Below are 21417 nucleotides of genomic sequence, written 5' to 3' on the forward strand. Positions count from 1 at the left end.
GTTCATCCCAAAGAAAAGAAAGGTTATCAGAGGGGGGATTAGGCAGCCATGGCTGACAAAGGAAGTTAGGGAATGCATCAAAGCAAAAGTGAAAGCCTATAATGTGGCAAAGAGTAGTGGGAAGTCAGAAGATTGGGAAGACTACAAAAACAAACAGAGGATAACAAAGAGAGAAATAAGGAAAGAGAGGATCAAATTTGAAGGTAGGCTAGCCAGTAACATTAGGAATGATAGTAAAAGTTTCTTTAAATACATTAAAAACAAACGGGAGGCAAAAGTTGACATTGGGCCGCTCCAAAACGGCGCTGGTAATTTGTGATGGGAGACAAGGAAATAGCTGAGGAACTGAATAAGTACTTTGCGCCAGTCTTCACAGTAGAAGACATGAGTAATATCCCAACAATTCCGGAGAGTCAGGGGGCAGAGTTGAATATGGTAGCCATCACAAAGGAGAAAGTGCTAGAGAAACTAAGAGGTCTAAAAATTGATAAATCCCCGGGCCCAGATGGGCTACATCCTAGAGTTCTAAAGGAGATAGCTGAAGAAATAGTGGAGGCGTTAGTTATGATCTTTCAAAAGTCACTGGAGTCAGGGAAAGTCCCAGAGGATTGGAAAATCGCTGTTGTAACGCCCCTGTTCAAGAAGGGAACAAGGAAAAAGATGGAAAATTATAGGCCAATTAGCCTAACCTCTGTTGTTGGCAAGATTCTAGAATCCATTGTTAAGGATGAGATTTCTAAATTCTTGGAAGTGCAGGGTCGGATTAGGACAAGTCAGCATGGATTTAGTAAGGGGAGGTCGTGCCTGACAAACCTGTTAGAGTTCTTTGAAGAGATAACAAATAGGTTAGACCAAGGAGAGCCAATGAATGTTATCTATCTTGACTTCCAAAAGGCCTTTGATAAGGTGCCTCACGGGAGACTGCTGAGTAAAATAAGGGCCCATGGTATTCGAGGCAAGGTACTAACATGGATTGACGATTGGCTGTCAGGCAGAAGGCAGAGAGTTGGGATAAAAGGTTCTTTTTCGGAATGGCAACCGGTGACGAGTGGTGTCCCGCAGGGTTCAGTGTTGGGGCCACAGCTATTCTCTTTATATATTAACGATCTAGATGAGGGGACTGGGGGCATTCTGGCTAAGCTTGCCGATGATACAAAGATAGGTGAAGGGGCAGGTAGTATGGAGGAGGTGGGGAGGCTGCAGAAAGATTTAGACCGTTTAGGAGAGTGGTCCAAGAAATGGCTGATAATTCAACGTGGGCAAGTGCGAGGTCTTGCACTTTGGAAAAAAGAATAGAGGCATGCACTATTTTCTAAACGGTGACGAAATTCATAATGCTGAAGTGCAAAGGGACTTGGGAGTCCTAGTCCAGGATTCTCTAAAGGTAAACTTGCAGGTTGAGTCCGTAATTAAGAAAGCAAATGCAATGTTGTCATTCATCTCAAGAGGCTTGGAATATAAAAGCAGGGATGTACTTCTTAAGCTTTATAAAGCATTAGTTAGGCCCCATTTAGAATACTGTGAGCAATTTTGGGCCCCACACCTCAGGAAGGACATACTGGCACTGGAGCAGGTCCAGCGGAGATTCACACGGATGATCCCAGGAATAGTAGGCCTAACATACGAACGTCTGAGGATCCTGGGATTATATTCATTGGAGTTTAGGAGGTTGGGGGGAGATCTAATAGAAACTTACAAGATAATGAATAGCTTAGATAGGGTGGATGTAGGGAAGTTGTTTCCATTAGCAGGGGAGACTAGGACCCGGGGGCACAGCCTTAGAATAAAAGGGAGTCACTTTAGAACAGAGATGAGGAGAAATTTCTTCAGCCAGAGAGTGGTGGGTCTGTGGAATTCATTGCCACAGAGGGCGGTGGAGGCCGGGACGTTGAGTGTCTTTAAGACAGAAGTTGATAAATTCTTGATTTCTCAAAGAATTAAGGGCTATGGAGAGAGAGTGGGTAAATGGAGTTGAAATCAGCCATGATTGAATGGTGGAGTGGACTCGATGGGCCGAATGGCCTTACTTCCACTCCTATGTCTTATGGTCTTATAAATAGTAAGAGTTTGTTCGCACTGGTTGGTGAGTGGGTCACAAGAAATCAGGTTAACAATCATCATTGGCTGAAATGAAGGGGGCGATTAGAGTAATTTTTGTTCACAAAGCTGGTTACTCAGATGGTGAATGCATTATCATAAGGAACTAACGATATAGAGGCTGCAGCTTCATTTTAAAAAGACATTTGATAAAAAATTTGAAAGGAAGAATATAATAGGATGGGGGGAAAAGGGCAGGGAAATAGGATTCAGTGAGAGAGAGAGGTCCAGTTTAATTGCATGGCTGAATGGCCAACTTCCTCCGCTATAAATTCTGTATTAAATTGAGAGGCAAGTTTATTTCTCACTATGTTCCTGTAGTGATTCTGAGCATTTGTTTCTCTAAGCGTTGTTTCTGTCACTGTTCTTTTCTGGGAGTGGGTCAGTGGTGCGAGACCAGCACTAAAAGTTTCTCCTAATTGCTTTCTGTGTTTGTACCCATTTGACATCATTTTCAAAGTGAACAGTTTGTTGCCACACACAGTTAAGTAGGATCAGTGCATACAGAACAGCAGATCGATATATATGCAGAGTCCCATTGTTGGTTTTGTGTGTGAAGCTTTTTGTGTTTTTGTTTTGGAGTGTCATTTGCAATTCATTGTCTGTTTCTTTTTTCACTGTGGCTGGTGTATTCAGCTGCCCAGACCCTGAGCTTGTACAATCAGCTCCCTGGATACGGTGCCCTGTCGTCACTTCTGACGTTAGAAAGCGGGGCGACTGTCGAAACCTGGATGTAAATGTTGAGCAGGTTGAATGCGTAGCTATGATTAATGGCGCCATCATGACAATGTGCAGCCTTTGTGGAAAAATAAGAGTTACGTTTAACTGGAACTGTGTTGACTATTGGCTGACCTAATGCATTGCATGATAAGATTTACTTAACTGAAGTCCCTCATCCCTAATATCATTATGTCGAGAGACTGGACCAGAGAAGGTTAAGGGGAGATTTAATAAAGATGTTTAAAATCACGAGAGATTTTGATAGAATAAATAAGGAGATTCAAACATTTTTTTTTTTCCTGTACTCTTTCATTGGAAGTAGGCTCAATTGGCAAGCCCAGCATTTGTTGCCCATTCCTAATTGCCCTTGAACTGAGTGGCTTACTAGGCCGTTTCAGAGGGTAGACCACATTGTTGTGGGTCTGGAGTCACATGTAGGCCAGACCAGGTAAGGATGGCAGATTTCCTTCCCTGAAGGACATGAGTGAGCCAGATGGGTTTTTAACAACAGCTGCCATGGTGGGATTTGAATCCTGTTCCTGGGGCATTAGCCCCAGCCTCTGGAGTACAGGTCCAGTTACATTACCACGTCACCACCGTCCCCTGGAAGCTGGCAAAAGAACCAAAAGAAAGATAGGAATTTATTTTACACAGTGGGTTATGTGCTTTAGAATGCATTGCCTGAAAGGAGAGTGGGTACAAGATTCAATAGTAACTTTCAACAAGGAATTGGATATATTCTTAAAGGAAAATAATGGGGAAGGGGAAACGGGAAAAATCTTATAAACCTTTCCTCTTTAATTACATTTAGATTAATTAGAATACACTCTCATTGGTCGTTTTAATATAATGTAGAGTAGCCCACAAAGCAATTGTAACTTCAGCTTATAGATTTGCAGATTTGTGTTTTGAGAATTCTGCACTGAGGGAAGTTCAGCAAAACTGCTGATGGTTTTTATTTATTTTGCTGCTATTATACTTTTCTCTTTTTGTTCAGGATCGAGGTATCTTTGCAACACCTCCCTCTCGGCGAGTTTAAGTTGTGTACCAATCCAGAGTCCACTGGGAACCAAAGGGGATGGTTGTTGCAGCGTTTTTAAAGACGATTTAAAGGACTCCCAAGTTCACGTTTCAGAAACCCCTGTGCCTGCTTCCCAGCAGGTTATTTTTGTGGGAGGAGCAAAATTGTTACATTTGACGTATTTGTTTCTACACTTGTAACAGAGGTACAAATTTACCAAACAGCAATTTCCCAGTGTCCCGATGAACTATTTTGGGCCAGTAGGTGACAAAAAGATAATAATTTCAGCTACTGCATACCCCGATTGCAAGTGATTCTAAAGACAAATCTATAAACTCTCACAATGTAACTCGAAAAAACCACTGAAACACCAAGTAAAAACTATTGAATGAAATCTAACCGAGGAAAGATCATCTGTTATTTGCACCTGATTTGGATTAGGATTTTGGAGTTTTTTTTCTTATCAAATCAAATCAGATTTGATTTATCCACCTGTGAATGCAATCACCAAAGGATGTTGGTGTAGAATGACCTGTCGGATTGCTTTCAGGAATGCAGTCTGGTGATATTTTATTAATGTGTCCCTGCAGGTACAATAGGCTACAACCAGCGTAACCGGATTGACACCCTCATGTACCTGCTCGCCTATCCTCAGAAACCCATGGTGAAGACCAAATCCATCGAACTGATTGATTTTGAAAAGCTACCAGCCGGACAGAATGCCACAGTTGCAGTGATGAGCTACAGCGGTTATGATATTGAAGATGCTCTTGTCTTAAATAAGGCTTCTTTGGACAGAGGTGATGCAGGCTAAGCTATTTCATTCCTTTTGTGTTTTAACTTGAATCCTTATCTTACCTGCAGTATCCGTGCTCTGGACTTGCAGAATTGTTTGATCTTTTCGAGCAGTGTAGTGAAGAAAAAACAGCTTGCGTTGATACGGTGTTTTTCATCGCCTCAAGACATCCTCAAATACTTTACAGCCAGTGAAGTGCTTTTTGTAGTGTAGTCAGTGTTGTCATTTTGGAAACGCGGCAGATAATTTACACACAGCAAACTCCCATTGAAAAGTGTGATAATGACTAATGAATCTGTTTTTGTGATGTTGGTTGGGGGATCAGTGCTGGCCAGGACACTCTTGCTTTTCATCAAAATAGTGCCTGGGGATATTTTTACATTCATGTTTAACATGTCATCTGAAAAATGGCACTTCTAACAGTGCAGCACTCCCTTGGTACTGCACTGGAAGTGTTAGCCCAGGTTTTTGTGCTCAAGTTCATGGGATTTTACCCGACAACCTTGACTCAGACACCAAGTGCTACCCAGTGAGCCATGGCTGATATGATCCTGCTGGTTTATTAGTGATAGCAGTCTGAGATAAAGCTGCAATAACAAAGCTTAATTTACCACAGAAATGGGATCTCAGTTTTACGCACTGACTCTCTTCATGGTGCCATGGTGAGTTGCCAGTGGCCATTCCCTGCATGGACTATGGATTGTAAAGCTTTAATGTTAAATATTGAGTAGCAGAACAATTGCTTTTGAACACCATATATCACATGTGAAATTTGATGAAATGAAAATGAAAATTGCTTATTGTCACAAGTAGGCTTCAATGAAGTTACTGTGAAAAGCCACATTCCGGCGCCTGTTCAGGGACGCTGGTACGGGAATTGAACCGTGCTGCTGGCCTGCTTGGTCTGCTTTAAAAGCCAGCGATTTAGCCCAGTGTGCTAAACCAGCCCCTGATGCTCCCTGAGAGGACACTGAGCAGTGGGGGTGAGGGAAGGACATACATTGGAACGAGGTGGTAACCCCAGCCTTCCCAAACTTCCACAACCACCCCATTAAGTTTGGAATGGGAAGCATTTAGCACAACTGTGGTATCTTTAAAGGATAGGCTTGCAGACCACAAAGGTACAAAACAAGCAAGAGCTTTATTAGAAAGGTGTTTTCTCACAGGCTACTAGAATAGACTGACTGGTTTCCCACCCAAACTGCCAAAGGTGTCATCAGTACAGAACGTGATTGAATTCTTAAAAGTGACCTTGTTTCAACTAGGTACAAACAGGAATACATAACACTTTCCTCCCCCTTTACATCAGAGGTTCCTGTAATGAAACATAATATGGTGTTAACAATCACCATTTACTATATGAACAATAAACAAACACAATAGTCGATACGTTCGACGTTTCGGAGGACGTTGATTCCTGTGTGGTTGTTGGCGAACTTCAGGGTCTGCATTTGCTTATTGACTGCAACCTCTGGTGTTTTTGGTTTAGTTTGGACGTCTCCGCATTTGTCTTAACAGAGTCGACGACTCTGTCTCTGGCAAACTAGTTCTAGTTCCTTCAGGTTCACCAGCGTGTCTCCTCCACGTCACATCATCCCAAGTTTGATAGCGATCCCGTCTGTGCCAATTCGATGGCAGGTATCTACTTCTCACTGGTGGTATAGTTCCTTGCAAATACTTCCTGACCTTTCTGAAAATCACGGTGTTTAGCCCTGTTCTCATGTCGCAAAACGTGACTTTGCTGTTTCCTCCCAATAATCTCTCTTGTTTTAGGCAGCTTCAACAGAGGGGGCAGTGGTGTAGTAGTCATGTCACTGGACTAGCAATCCAGAGACCCAGGGTAATGCTCTAGGGAATAGGTTCGTAACCCGCCATGGCAGATGGTGAAATTTGAATTTGATAAAATATAAAATCTGGATTTAAAAGTCTAATGACGACCACAAAACCATTGTCGATTGTCATTAAAAACCCCATCTGGTTCACTAATGTCCTTTTAGGGAAGGAAATCTGTTGTCCTTACCTGGTCTGACCTGCATGTGATTCTAGACGCACAGCAATATGGTCGACTCTTGAATGCCCTCAGAGATGGGGAATAAATACTGGCCCAGCCAGCTACGCCCACATCCCATGAACAAAATTTTAAAAAAAGATCAAATGCTGTTCGTAGCTGATGTTTTGTCATGAGTAATGCAAGAGAACTTTGGGTTGTCGAATGTTTTGTATTCCTGTCATCAGGAATTGGTTTAGTCATTAAGACAATGATCCTTGCTCACAAGTTACCTTCAATTAATGCTTCATTGTCTGAAAAAAGCTTTCAGCCAGCCCATTTGTGGCAGGATGAGAATGGATCGGAAATGTTGGATTCCGTTCTCCTTTAGGTAATTTGTAAATTCTTACAAAACTATCTGTGGCCCATTGTTGCTGACAAGATTTTTAGGATAATCCAGTCTTGCAGAAATCTTTCTGTTCTTTCTGTTGTTCTCTCCGAGGATGTAGTCTTCATAACGGTGACTTCATGCCATTTTGAATGTGCATCTACCACAATGAAAAATATTCGTACTTTGAATGGTCCGACATAAATCTATATGAACACTTTGCTATGGCCCATCTGCCCATTCGCATGGGTGTAATGGCACTCGTGGCAGCAGGTTTTGAACCTTTGCACAAGCCGAATACATGCTCGCCATCTCCTTGTTTTCGCTATCGAGCCCTGGCCACCAAAAATAGCTTCTGGCTATCTCCTTCATCCTTACAATCCCACAAAGACCTTCATGAAATTGGTTTCGGACATGTTTCCTTAACAGTGACAGAATGATGACCCTCATTCCCCAGAGGAGAAGACCTGCCTATACGCTTAGTTCGAGTCTTCTGGTAACACATGGCTTCAACTCTAGTCTTGCCACGAAGCACCATGTCCATAACTTCTGACAGCAGAGGATTATTTCTGGAATATTTTTTGTCCCGTAGTTACAGGACTGTTATCAACTTCTTCGACATGGAAAATATTACCACTCAAACTATTCATTAACAACTTGTTAGGCAAAGGCAATCGGGAGAGTCCATCAGCGTTCCCATTGAGATTTGATTTACAATATTTTATTGCATATGTATGTGCTGACAACAGCAATGTCCATCTCGGCATCTGGCTCACTGCAGAAGATGGAATACTGGTGTGCGGCCCCAGTACCATTGTCAGTGGCCAATGTCTGTTAACAAAGTAAATTTCTGTCCATATAGGTATTGTTAAAAACATACGATTCCAAAAATCGTGCCGAGAGCTTTCTTCTCTGTGCATAGTTCGTTTCTGCTATGTTCAAAGATCTTAATGAAAACCCTATTGGCTTCTCTTCACCATTGGGCATTTTGTGAGAAACCACTGCTCCTATCCCATATGGTGATGTGTCATATGCATAATTGTTTATTAAACCCAAAAATATTCGAAGTTGATTTATGTTTTTGATTTGCGGGCGCCTTAGTTATGACTTTTGCTTTTGAATGTGATTTGTGCAATCCCTTTGCATCTATGACATGCCCCAGGTATTCAATAGAAGATTAGAAGAATTCACATTTATGATTCAATACTCGTAGTCCGTCATCTTCTAGTCTGCATCTATATGTTGTAGATACTCTTTTTCATTCTTGCCAGTAATTAACAAATTGTCAAAGTAGCACAGGACCCCTTCTAGTCCGCTGAGAATTTGATCCATAGCACATTGGAACAAACGCAGGTGCGGACGTGGTGCCAAATGGAAGTCTTTTATATCTGAATAGCCTTTGTGTGTCACGGTTGTTAAGTATTGTTGTGAATCGGGATCCACGTTTATCTGGAGATAAGCTTGACTACAGTCAACTTTGCTGAAATGCTAGCATCCAGCCAACCCAGCAAATAAATCATCGATTAAAGGAGAGGGTACTGCTCTGTCCACAATACCAGATTGATAGTGACCTTGAAATCACCACATATTCATACCAAACCATCTTTCTTCATCACGAGTACTATGGAAGCTGCCCAATCATTTATGGCTTTGAGGATCCCTGTCATAACCAGCCTCTCTAATTCTGGCTCAACCTTAGGCCTGGTGGCATATGGCACCGACCTAGCTTTTAAGCATCTTGCTTAGTTTTCATCATTAATTTTTAGCTTGACTGAGATCTCTTTCATACTTCCAAGTTCTTCACTAAAGACTATGGCATGTTTCTTTAAAATCTTCGGTAGACCTTCTATGGACTCCGACATGAGATTCACTTCAGCCCAGTTTAGCTCAATTCTCTCCAGCCAGATTCTCCCCATTAGGGCTGGTTAGTTACCTTTAACGATGTGCAGGGAGAAGCCTGCGATGTGTCCGTTACGCTGCACATTTACATCAAAACAGCCCCTCAATGGAATCATTTCTCCGATATAGGTGTTGAGTATTGTCGTTGAGAGTTTCAAGGCAACTTGTTGTAGTTTCTTTTGGGGAACAGTTTCTGGTACCAACGAATCTGCTGCACCAGTGTCCACCTCCATTTACACCAGTTGTCTGTCCAGTAAAGGAGTGACTCAGTAACGGTTTCTTGCACCCGCAATGGGCAGCACGTTCAATGACAGTCGTCATCTGATTGTGACTCTGGTTCTTTTTCGTGTTATTTGTGTATCACATGGATACTTACCCTCTATTTGATTTTTCATTTGATGTATTTGGTTCTTTTTATAAATCTTGTTTGAAACACGTTGTTTCTTTCTCCAACATGCACATTCGATGTACCCCATTTTTGCACAATTCTTGCATTTTTGATCTTTACGCCAGCAATCCATTGCTGCAAGCTCAGTTTTTGCACATCAATGGGAATTTTGAAACTATGGCTGTGTTTAGGTTTCAACCAATATTTTATGGATTTTAGTTCACAAGTTTAATTGTTGGGCTTCCTTTGCTTCCAGTTCCGTAGAGATTGCGACTTTTAAAGCCTTCTTTAGGTCTACATTGCTCTCTGTTAACAGCCTTTTCGGGATAGCTTCACTTTTTAAAATAAATTTGGAGTACCCATTTCTTTTTTTTTTCCAATTAAGAGGCAATTTAAAGTAGCCAATTCACCTACCCTGCACATCTTTTTTGGGTTGTGGAGGTGAGACCCACACAGACACCGGGAGAATGTGCAAACTCCGCATGGACAATGACCCGGAGCCGGGATCGAAGCCGGGTCCTCGGCGCCGTGAGGCAGCAGTGCTAACCACTGTGCCACCATGCTGCCTAGCTTCGTTTCTTAACGCACACAAAAGTCTGTCTCTAGTGGTGGCGTTGAAGACATCTTCAAATTTACAGAATTCAGTCAATTTCTTTAAAGTAGCTACAAACTATGTGATTGCTTCACCTTCTTGCTGGTTACGTTCGTGGAACCTGAACCTCTCAACGATGACCAAGGGTTTAGGTGAGAAAAATACCCTGCAGTTTCTACTATTTCGCCATAGGTTTTTGAGCCTAGTTTTTCTGGTTGCACCAGACTTTGCAGGCGATTGAAAGCAGCCCCCGCATGCCCGCGATCGTGCTTATGAAGGTCGGGGCTACTATGTCCGTTGCAATTTTGTTCGCCGGGACAATGTATTTGGACCACTCGATGTATGAGCTCCAGCGCTTTCATCATACGGTCTCATGGTGCCAAACATTCCTGCCATTTTTACTATGGAAAGGGCTTGCGTAAGCAAGATGTGCCCCAAGACTTCAGGAAGCAAAGTACTGTACACACCCCTGTCAGCATCAACGGGGCCGAGGTGGAGATGGTTAGCAGTTTCAAATTCCTAGGGGTGCACATCTCAAAATCTGTCCTGGTCCACCCACGTCGACGCTACCACCAAGAAAGCACAACAGCGCCTATACTTCCTCAGGAAACTAAGGAAATTCGGCATGTCCACATTGACTCTTACCAACTTTTACAGATGTACCATAGAAAGCATCCTATCGGGCTGCATCACAGCCTGGTATGGCAACTGCTCGGCCCAGGACCGCAAGAAACTTCAGAGAGTCGTGAACACCGCCCAGTCCATCACACGAACCTGCCTCCCATCCATTGACTCCATCTACACCTCCCGCTGCCTGGGGAAAGCGGGCAGTATAATCAAAGATCCTTCCCACCCGGCTTACTCTTCCAACTTCTTCCATCGGGCAGGAGATACAGAAGTCTGAGAACACGCATGAACAGACTCAAAAACAGCTTCTTCTCCACTGTCACCAGACTCCGAAATGACCCCCTTATGGACTGACTTCATTAACACTACACCCTGTATGCTTCATCCGATGCCAGTGCTTATGTAGTTACATTGTATATGTTGTGTTGCCCTATTATGTATTTTCTTTTATTCCCTTTTTTTCTCATGTACTTAATGATCTGTTGAGCTGCTCGCAGAAAAATACTTTTCACTGTACCTCGGTACACGTGACAATAATCCAATCCAATCCAAAATGTTTTGGCACAACCTCCCTTTCTTTCCAAACAAGCTACCCCAAGCTGAGCCTGCTGCCATCCGAGTTTGGAACATCCTCAGCTCTAAAGTATTACTGCAGGGTAGGGAGCACTGTTCCAGACCTTTCCGGGCAGAGCACATGACAAGCTTCTTTTGATGCTGTTCTCACTGAAATCTGAGTTTAAATTTTGATTCCTTCGATTGCTGCCGCTACTATTTGGCACCCCATCATTGCTAGCTTTGGTGTTGTGAAGTTTAGCTTCCTAATCCTTTTTGGACGGCTGTGTATGGATCAATGAATTTTCTATATATTTTCTTCGGGAGTCTGCCAGTGTAGTTCCAACCTCCGCATCACCAGTTTCTATTTTTTATTTTTAAAGGATAGGCTTGCAGACCACAAAGATTTTTAAAAACGAGCAAGCGCTTCATTAGAAAGGTGTTTTCTCACAGGCTGCTAGATTAGACGGACTGTTTACTTGCCCAAACTGCCGATAATGTCATCAGTCCATCGTGTGATCGAACTCGAGTGACTTTGTTCCAACTAGGAACAAACATGAATACACACCAATGACCTTCCTGCCAGGAGCCCAGTTATAGGCTCATTCCACTACTGCTAGTATCCAATCATGCTTTGTGGGAAAACTACACATTCCTGTGGCTTCCTTTGGGTGGTCTCTCCTTCTCAGACTTGCTGTGCCAACCTGCTGCAGGCAAGGGAGGTTCCCTTGAAAAGACACTGCTTGCCCCCACTGGTGCTGTGCACCCTGCCTGCAGCCGCCCCGCCCCCCCTCCCCAACTACCCCAAGGTGATATCATTGGGGCACTGGCTGATTGTGGAGTGCTTGATTGTAATAATTGTTACATTTATCTTCCCTCAAGGTTTTGGCAGGTGCCTGGTGTATAAGAACGCAAAATGTACACTTAAACGTTATACCAATCAAACCTTTGACAAAGTTATGGGTCCAATGCTTGATGCAGCTACACGGAAGCCAATTTGGCGACATGAAATTTTAGATGCAGACGGCATTTGCTCACCAGGTAAGAAACATGAGATATGTTGGGGAATTCGAAGGTTGAATAAACTATAGTTTTTTTAGAGCACAGTGAGGTTGGGGGCTAATATATTGGTATGGTGTGAACAGAAAACAGAGTAGGAGTAAATGGGTCATTCTCGGTTTGTCAGGCTGTGTCTGGTGGGATACTATAGGGGTCAGTGGCTGCGGTCTCAGCTATTCGCAAAATAAATCAATGATTTGGATGTGGGAACTAAATGTAACATTTCCAAGTTTGCCAATAACACAAAATTAGTAGGAAGGTGCGTTGTGGTGAGGATGCAAATAGTCTTCAAGGGGATTTGGACAGTCTTAATTGAGCGGGCAAAAACATGGCAGGTGGAATATAATGTGGAAAAATGTGAAGTTACCCATTTCTGTAGAAAAAGCAGAAGTGGTATTTCTTGAATGGTGAGAGATTGGGAAATGTCGATGTCCAAAGGGATCAGGGTGTTTGTAGCCCCTTTAAGGGATGGGCTGAAGGGTCTGTTCATGTGCTGTAATTTTCTTTGTTCTTTTCTTTGTTCTCTGGGTTAGAGGTCATGAGGTTCTCTGGGTTAGAGGGGCTGTTTAGCACAGGGCTAAATCGCTGGCTTTGAAAGCAGACCAAGGCAGGACAGCAGCACGGTTTAATTCCCGTAACCTCCTCCCCGAACAGGCGCCGGAATGTGGCTACTAGGGGCTTTTCACAGTAACTTCATTTGAAGCGTACTTGTGACAATAAGCGATTTTCATTTCATTTCACGTGAACCGCTAGGTCAAAAAGGTACGGGAGCTGGGAATTCACTGGGACGTGTTGGGACTTGTCCCAGCAGTTGGATCCTAGAGCTGAATATGGAAAGACTGTTTTAAATTTTTTTATAAATTTAGAGTACCAAATTATTTTTTACCAAATAAGGGGCAATTTAGTGTGGCCAATCCACCTCACCTGCACATGTTTGAGTTTGGGGGATGTAACCCATGCAGACACTGGGAAAATGTGCAAACTCCACACGGACAGTGACCCGAGGCCGAGATCGATCCTGGATTCTCAGTGCCGTAGACAGCAGGGAAAGATCGATTTAAATCGCTCTGTAAATAGTTGTTTTTGCTGGAATTAAATGTTGTTTCGTATAAGTTCACCTCCCATAGTACCAAAAAAAAGAATGACCATGAATTTTCTAGGTGCTTTACCAGTGTCGGCTCAACAGATTAAGTACTGGACAAGCAGAAGCCAGTGTTGTCGAAGGTGAAAGAGATAATATATGGATAGCAGAACGAGAGAGTTTCAGAGGAAGTAAAGCCGTACCAGATCAGGAGGACTAGCTTAACTGTGAGGATGGTATTGCCCTCTGGGGATCGAGAGTGGTTGTCCCCGGGCCAGGAAGAGAATTGTTACTGGAAAGGTTACATGCTGCCCATCCAGGTGTGTCTAAAATGCAGATGCTAATGAGAAACTCCATGAGGTGGCCAGGTATCGGCTCTGGAATGGAAAGGGTGGTAAAGCACTGTGATCAGTGCCAATTTCAGCATAACTTGCCTGTTGCAGCGTCGTTACATCCATAGGAATGGCCAGGTCGACCATGGGTTAGGGTCCACATCAACTATGTGGAGCCATTTATGGGAACGATGTTTTTTGGTTGTTAGTGGGCGTCCAGTCTAAGTGGATGGAGGCATTTTGAGGGGAGATCCACAACTGTTTACGCCAGAGTTGAGAAGCTCCGCCGTGTTTCGCAATCCACGGGTTACCAAATGTCCAACAGAACAGTTTTACCAATGCTGAGTTTCAGAGTCTTGGTGAAATAAGGCCAACAGTAACTACCTCAATAGAAGAGCCTCAGTCACTCTGTCGCTCTACGAGAAAAATATCGCCACTGGACAGACTGAGTTATTTACTGATGAAGTGTAAAAGTGTTCATGATCGTTACTGTTTTGGCAATTGGATAATTTAATTATTATCATGTATAAAAAGGGACTTAAAGGGAGAGGGATGTAGTAGCTAGCCCCTTTGAGGGATGTTCCCTGAGAGAGGGGTCATGTGACCCACTTGGTCAATCGGGGAAGGGAGCTGGGAATTCACTGGGGATCCCAGTGCTGAGTATGGAAAGACCATTTTAAAGCACTCTGTAAATAGTTGCAATTAAATGTTGTTTCTTATAAGTTAACTGGTGGAGCCAATTCTTGAGGTTATTACAGTGTCCTTGTTATAATTCTCTGAAAGGTGCAGCAGGCAATTAGGAAGGCAAATGGTATGTTGGCCCTTATTGCAAGAGAATTTGAGTACGGGAATAAAGATGTCTTGCTGCAATTCTACAGAGCCATGGTGAGACCACTATTATGGGCCAGGGTTTAGAGAATCCCAAAGTGTATCATGGAGTTCACCTGACCCACAACTTTTAATAGATTGTGGTATGGGAAGCACACTGCCCACTCTACAGGTGTGGTACAGCAGATAGTTTTTTCTATTAACTCAAGTTAACCTTTTTGAAACATACAGTGAACGTCTTAGCAACTATCAATTCAAATACAACCCCCAAAGAATACAACACTAAGTAATCCTTTAAGCTTTCCTTTTAACATCCAGAAGACAAAAAACAAGTTTTACCAGAAGCACATCAGGTTAAAGTCACTACTAAGAGCAGTTATTAGTTTAAAGGATCGATTTACATTCTTTAGATCACAGAGGGAGACTCTAATACACCTTCTGGCTGTGACTGCAGCTATCCAGCTCTGAAAATGAAACTAAAGCACACCCTGCAGCAAACAGCCTAAAACGAAAGTAAAAAGCTGACAGACAGCCCAGCTTCACCCATTCTCTGACATCACTGCAGTAATAAACACCCATTTCATAATGGTACTCTACAGTACTTGTATACACCCATTTATAAACACCCATTTCTTAAAGGTACTCTCACATGACACCACAGCTGGAGTATCTCGTGCAGTTTTGTTCTCCTTACTCGAGGAAAGATGTACTTCCTATAGAAGGAGAGCAATGAAAGTTCAGCAGACTAATCCCTGGAATGGTTGGATTGTCCTTTGAGCAGAGAGTGAGGAGACTGGGCTGATATTCTCTAATTTAGAAGAATGAGAGGTGATCTCATTGAAGCAGAAAAAATTCTTCTAGGGCTCAAGAGGGTGGATGTCGCAAGCGAAAGAGAAAATGCTGGAAAATCTCAGCAGGTCTGGCAGCATCTATAGGGAGAGAAAAGAGTGAACATTTCCAGTCTGATGACTCTGTCAAAGCTAACAGACAGAGAAAGTGGGAAATATTTATACTGTGGAGTGAGAATGAAAGATGAGTCAAAGCCACAGAAACCCAGGGACACCGGGTGCTAATGGCCACAGAAACCCAGGGGAAAGAGTGCTAATGGCAATCCCCAGAGAGAACAAAAGATGTGAAATGTCAAATAGCAGGGAAACTAACATCAGAGGATGAACTGTAGATGTGGGGGAAGGGGGAAGCAAAGAGGAGAAAGGTGAAGGAAAGGTGGATAAGATTGGGGAATTAAATATATATTAATAAAGAAAGAAATGGTAAAAGACAGTTAAAATGAAATGGGATGAAAACAAATGGGTCGAGGTGGGGTAGAGCTGATCATCTGAAGTTGTTGAATTCGATGTCAGGCCGGAAGGCTGTAGCAAGCCTAACCGGAAGATGAGATGCTGTTCCTCCAATTTGCGTTGAGCTTCACTGGAACATTGCAGCAGACCAAGAACAGACATGTGGGCATGGGAGCAGGGTCTTTTGTTAAAATGGCAAGCAATAGGAAGTTCAGGGTCCTGAATGCTCACAGACCGAAGATGCTCAGCAAAGCAATCACCCAGTCTGCGTTTGGTCTCTCCAATATAGAGGGAGCAGCGAATGCAGTAGACCAAATTGGAAGAGATGTAAGTGAAACACTGCTTAACCTGGAATGAGTGTTTTGGGCCTGGGATGTTAAGCATAGGATGTTGCAAGGGTGTTTCCTCTGACTTGGGATGGAGATTTGGTCTAAAACCAGGTGACACAGTCTCAGAACAAGAGGTAGGTCATTTAGGACTAAGATGGGGAGGAATTTCTTCACTGAGGGTGGGAAATCTTTGGAATTCCATATTCCAGAGCTCTGTGGAGGCTCAGGCGTTTTGAGTGTGTTCAACCAGAGATGGATAGATTTCTAGATATTAAAAATTTTAAGGGATATGGGGATGGCGAGGGAAGATGACACTGAGGTAGAAGATCAGCCATGATCTAGTTAAATGGCGGAGTAGGCGTGGGGCTGAGTGGTCTACTCTTTCCTACATATTGGTTGGTAATTCCTTCTTTTCAATGACTGATTTTTGTTTATAGCAAAGAAAGTTCTTTTTTAAGTTGTAGTGAGTTTTTTCTTGTCACGCCTACATCACAGAAATAAATCATTTGACCCAGCTGGTCAATGCCAGTGCTTAACCGCCACTCGGGCTGTCGCCCACACCTATTCATCTCACCATATCCTTCTATTCCTTTCTGTCTTGTGTGTGTACCCCGCTTCCTCTTGTATGCAGGGTGCTGTTTGTCTCAGTACCCCCCGTGTGGGCGTGAATTTCACATTCTCACCATTCTCTGGGTAAGGAAGTTTCTCCTGAATTCCCTATTAGATTTATGGTAGACTCATATTTACAGTCCCTAATTCTGGATTCCCCACAAGTGTTTCTCGATATCTACCCTGTCAAACCTTTCATTTTCCTACAGACCTCAAAAGCTCCAGTAGGGTAAAGACAGGAATAGGCTTTGCTGTGATGCCGTCTGCATTCGAGAAGTTAGCTGCCTGAAGTTCACTAGTGAGCAAAATGAAATTTCAAAGAAGAGTCATATTGGACTCAAAGCATTAACTGTGGTTCTCTCTCCACAGACGCTGCCAGATCTGCTGAGTTCTAATGGTGTTCAATTAAAACATGCAGTTTATCCTTTTCTGTTCTGAGAATCTTATTCTCGTCAGCTGCAATGAATCACTGTAACTGGAATTTGTAGACGTGTTTCACGCTTATCTCATGGTACAGTGTGAGCTCCGAACGAGAAACCGTTCCCATTTCACTTTTCTTTTTGATTAGGCGAGAAAGTGGAAAACAGACAAGTGCTGGTGAACAAATCGATGCCGACGGTTACACAGACTCCACTAGAGGGAACCGCACAATCTCAACAACCACAGTTCCGCGACGTTCCAATCACGTATGTTTAAACACTGACCTCTGTCATTTCTGGAAGCGCACCTCGGGGAAGAAAAATGCTTTTGGTTGGCTGAAGCCATGATGGAGAATTATTATGTTAAAGAGAAAAGAAAGTACTTGCATTTATATAGCACCTTTCACATTCTCAGGGTGGCCCAGAGCACTTCGCAGCCAATGAATGCTTTTGAAATGCAATAATTGTGAGTACACAAGTTTGCACAAGAGACAGTCCCAAAAATGACAATGAGGTCAAAAGGAGCAACTTGAGGGACAGAATGAGACTGTTCAGCCCTCTGAGCCTAGCCCATAAGTCAGTCAGTTAATTTATTAATTCATGGGAAGTGGGTGTCACTGCCAAGGCCAGCAATGGTTGCCCCTCCATAATTATGCTTGAACTGAGTGACTTGCCAGACTATTTCAAAGGGCAGTTAAGAGTCGTTCACATTGCTGTGGGTCTTGAGTCACCTAGAGGTCAGGCCGGGTAAGGATAGCAGATTTCCCTAAAGGATATGAGTGAACCAGATAAGTTTTTCCGACGATGGATAACGGTTTCATGGTCAGCATTTCTGAGATTTAAATTCCAGATTATTTTAAATTCCACCAGCTGTCAAATCCCACGTGCTGTCACCATTGCCCACATACCCCGAGCTGCCACCACCACTGCGTTTGTGGAGTATCAAGCCGGCGAGAATGGCAGGGGCACCGTTAAAAAGCTTCCAAACTCTTACCCTTACAGGATGCTGCCTCTACTCGCTCCCAAACCGACCCCTCCCTCACTACCCAATTCCTGACCATCGATATGTTGGCCGCCCAGTAATAATTAATAAAACTTTGGAGGGCCGATCCCCCCTCCCAGCGACCCCGTTCCAGGAGTGCCTTCCTCACCCTCGGGGTTTTACCAGCCCACACAAAACCCGAGATTACTGCATTCATTTTCCTAAAAAAGGCCTTTGGGACAAAAATCGGGAGACATTGAAAAAAGAACAGTAGCCTCACCGTCTGCACCCTCCCCGCCAGTGTCAGCGGGAGCATGTCCTACTTGCGGAAATCCCTTTTCATCTGATCAACCGCTTTACCCAAATTTAACTTGTGGAGCTGCCCCCAATCTTAGCCACCAGAATCCCCAGATACCTGAAGCTCTTCCCCACCACTTTAAAAGGTAAATTAAATGAAAATGAAAATCGCTTATTGTCACAAGTAGGCTTCAATGAAGTTACTGTGAAAAGCCCCTAGTCGCCACATTCCGGTGCCTGTTCGGGAGGCTGGTACGGGAATTGAACCATGCTGCTGGCCTGCCTTGGTCTGCTTTAAAAGCCAGCGATTTAGCCCAGTGTGCTAAACCAGCCCCTGCTAAACCACTCCCTCACACAATGCCAATATTAATAACATGGAACAAAAAAGAGATTGGAAAAGGACAATGGGTAAAAGTTTCTGTAGTTAAGGTTTATATCTGTTTAGTACAGTGAATAGCCATTGTTTTCTCCCTACTTCTTGTGTCTAGTAAATTCATTCTGTTTGGGGGTCAAACCTGTTTCTCAATCAAGTGGATAGATGACCTGCCAATTTTTCCGACTATGGATAACGGTTTCATGGTCAGCATTTCTGAGATTTAAATTCCAGATTATTTTAAATTCCACCAGCTGCTGTGATGGGATTTTTTTTCATAGAATTTACAGTGCAGAAGGAGGCCATTTGACCCATCGAGTCTGCACCGGCTCTTGGAAAGAGCACCCTACCCAAGGTCAACACCGCCACCCTATCCCCATAACCCAGCAACCCCACCCAACACTAAGGGCAATTTTGGACACTAAGGGTAATTTACCATGGCCAATCCACCTAACCTGTGTCTCCAGAGAATGAGCCTTGGCCTCTGGATTGCTAGTCCAGTGACATCACCACTACACCACCATCTCCCCTTGATCCTGGCTGTCATGTACCTCAATCTATTTATTTGCCATGTTACCCTTACCAACGAAAGCCCATTCATCAGTCTTGTAATCTCCAATTAATCCCTAACATCAGAGTCTGATATCAAGGAGTGAGAGTTCCAGATTTTCAACACTCATGTGGAATAAATTCTTCCCGATTTCCCTGCTGCATGGCTGAGCTCTGATTATAAAGTCCTGTCCCCTCATTCTTGTTTACCACACCGGAGGAAATAGTTTCTCTCTATCTAACCTGTTGAATCCCTTTAAGCAGCTCAATCAGACCACCACCCCTCAATCACCTAACCACAAGGAACTGCAAGTTAACTAGCCCTCAGATTTTAATCCTTGAATGGTCAGATAATCTGTCACTAGTGTTGGTTGATGGATAAATATTGGGTAGGACACCTTTAATCTTACAGCACAGAAGGACCTTTGAGAATGTGCCAGCTCCTTCTTTGAAACCTACTGCCTCCTCTTTCCCTATAGTCCCATTCTCTCTTCACGTGTTGATCCAATTGGTTTATGAAAGTTCCTGTTTAATCTGCTTCCAATATTCTTTCAGGCTGTGCACCCCATGTTGCAGAAACTCACCGCATGAAACATTTTACCATACCCCTTGTTAAATAAGATGTTAAATCGGGGCCTCCTATATTTCGGATAAATGCTTAAGTCCCATGGCACTATTGGAAGAATATGGAGGGGTCTCCCCTAGTGTCTTGCTGTGCATTCCTTTAACTAAGGCTGCACAAACAAATTAACTGGTTATCCATCACATTTCTGCTGGTGGACCTCAGGTGTGCAAATTATTAAAACCATTCACCTCTAACAGACTGCACAGCAAAGTCATTCAGTATGTACACTCTGGGCATTTTCACAAATGTACTAAGGCTTCATAGAATAGAATCATAGAATTTACAGTGCAGAAGGAGTCCATTCAGCCCATCGAGTATGCACTGGAACTTGGAAAGAGCTCCCTACTTAAGCCCACAACTCCACCCTAACCCTGTAGTCCAGTAATCCCAGTTCGTTTTTTCTGTGTAAAAGTTAGTGAAAGAGGAATGGTAATTCTAGAGTAATGATTATACGTGAGCCTGGAAGATCCTGATAATAGAATGAAACAACCAGTAGAAAGCATTAGATCCTTGTAAATGGTTCAAAAACATCTGGCGCACCCCCCTCCAATCATATTGGAAACTCGGAAGTGCAAGAGTGCTAGATCCCATACTCAACCCCTTTTGCTTTGGATGCTTAACATTTTGGAACACGTGGAATACTCTCATGTGATTGCAAATAATGCCAAACAGTATACAGCTGAGATGACTAACCATACTGGATGGCCTTTAGCTCAGATTGCTAACATCACCAATGTTGCTTACATAACAGCTACAAAGGAGCAACAGATTCTTATATAGAGAAGGTGATGATCTCCTCAAACTCAGAAGATGCGTTCTTAATTAAAATTCTGCTGAGACAGACGAGACGTCCTGAGATTGGTGATAAATTTAGCAGCCGGCATGGACAGAAAGGTAAGGTTGTAATATGTGACATGCAGTTTGGCTCGGGTGGACCCAGTTTGCAGTGGCAGGTTTGCTGGCGAGCGGGTTTATGCACTGGCGCTGCTGGATGCATCAGTGTGATGATCGCTATTGCGAATAATGTTCTGGGTGATGATCTGGACTCGGTGGTGAAGGTTTTTGGTGCTCCCTTTGATGAACCGTGAAGTATCCTTGAGAGAAGGTTTGACACGGTGGCACAGTGGTTAGCACTGCAGCTACACAGCACCAGGGGACCCATGTTCAATTCCAACCTTGGGTGACTGTGTGGAGTTTGCACATTCTCCCTGTGTCTGTGTGGGTATCCTCCAGATGCTCTGGTTTCCTCCCACAGTCCAAAGATGTGCAGGTTGGGTATAGGTTGTGGATTGGCCATGATAAATTGCCCCATAGTGACTAAAAGGTTAGGTGAGGTTACGGGGATAGGGTGGAGATGTGGGCCTAGGTAGAGTTCTCTTTCAGAGGGTCAGTGCAGACTCGATAGCCAGAGGTGAAGACTCTACATTCAATGGAACTTGAGATCTCCTGAGTATTGTTCGACGATCCTGTCATGGCCTTGTTATTTCAAAGCGGGATGGAGTTTTGTCCTGCAGTTCATTAAGAATCCTGGACTTTATTCTCTTGTGTGATTATGCTCTTGATTTCATG

General features: G+C 43.4%; 1 protein-coding gene across 1 annotated transcript in view; it reads left to right on the top strand.

The window, feature by feature from the left end:
- The window catches only part of polr3b (polymerase (RNA) III (DNA directed) polypeptide B), a 106000-nt gene that overhangs the window by 66942 nt on the left and 17641 nt on the right, over positions 1 to 21417 (top strand). Inside the window, exons 20-23 of the mRNA XM_072484878.1 lie at positions 4429 to 4638; positions 11950 to 12108; positions 17172 to 17289; positions 20600 to 20742. Of these exons, the coding sequence (XP_072340979.1) occupies positions 4429 to 4638; positions 11950 to 12108; positions 17172 to 17289; positions 20600 to 20742 (630 nt within the window). The remainder of the gene's footprint in view (positions 1 to 4428; positions 4639 to 11949; positions 12109 to 17171; positions 17290 to 20599; positions 20743 to 21417) is intronic.

Source organism: Scyliorhinus torazame, chromosome 19 (genome assembly GCF_047496885.1).
Source record: "Scyliorhinus torazame isolate Kashiwa2021f chromosome 19, sScyTor2.1, whole genome shotgun sequence".
Lineage (NCBI taxonomy): Eukaryota > Metazoa > Chordata > Chondrichthyes > Carcharhiniformes > Scyliorhinidae > Scyliorhinus > Scyliorhinus torazame.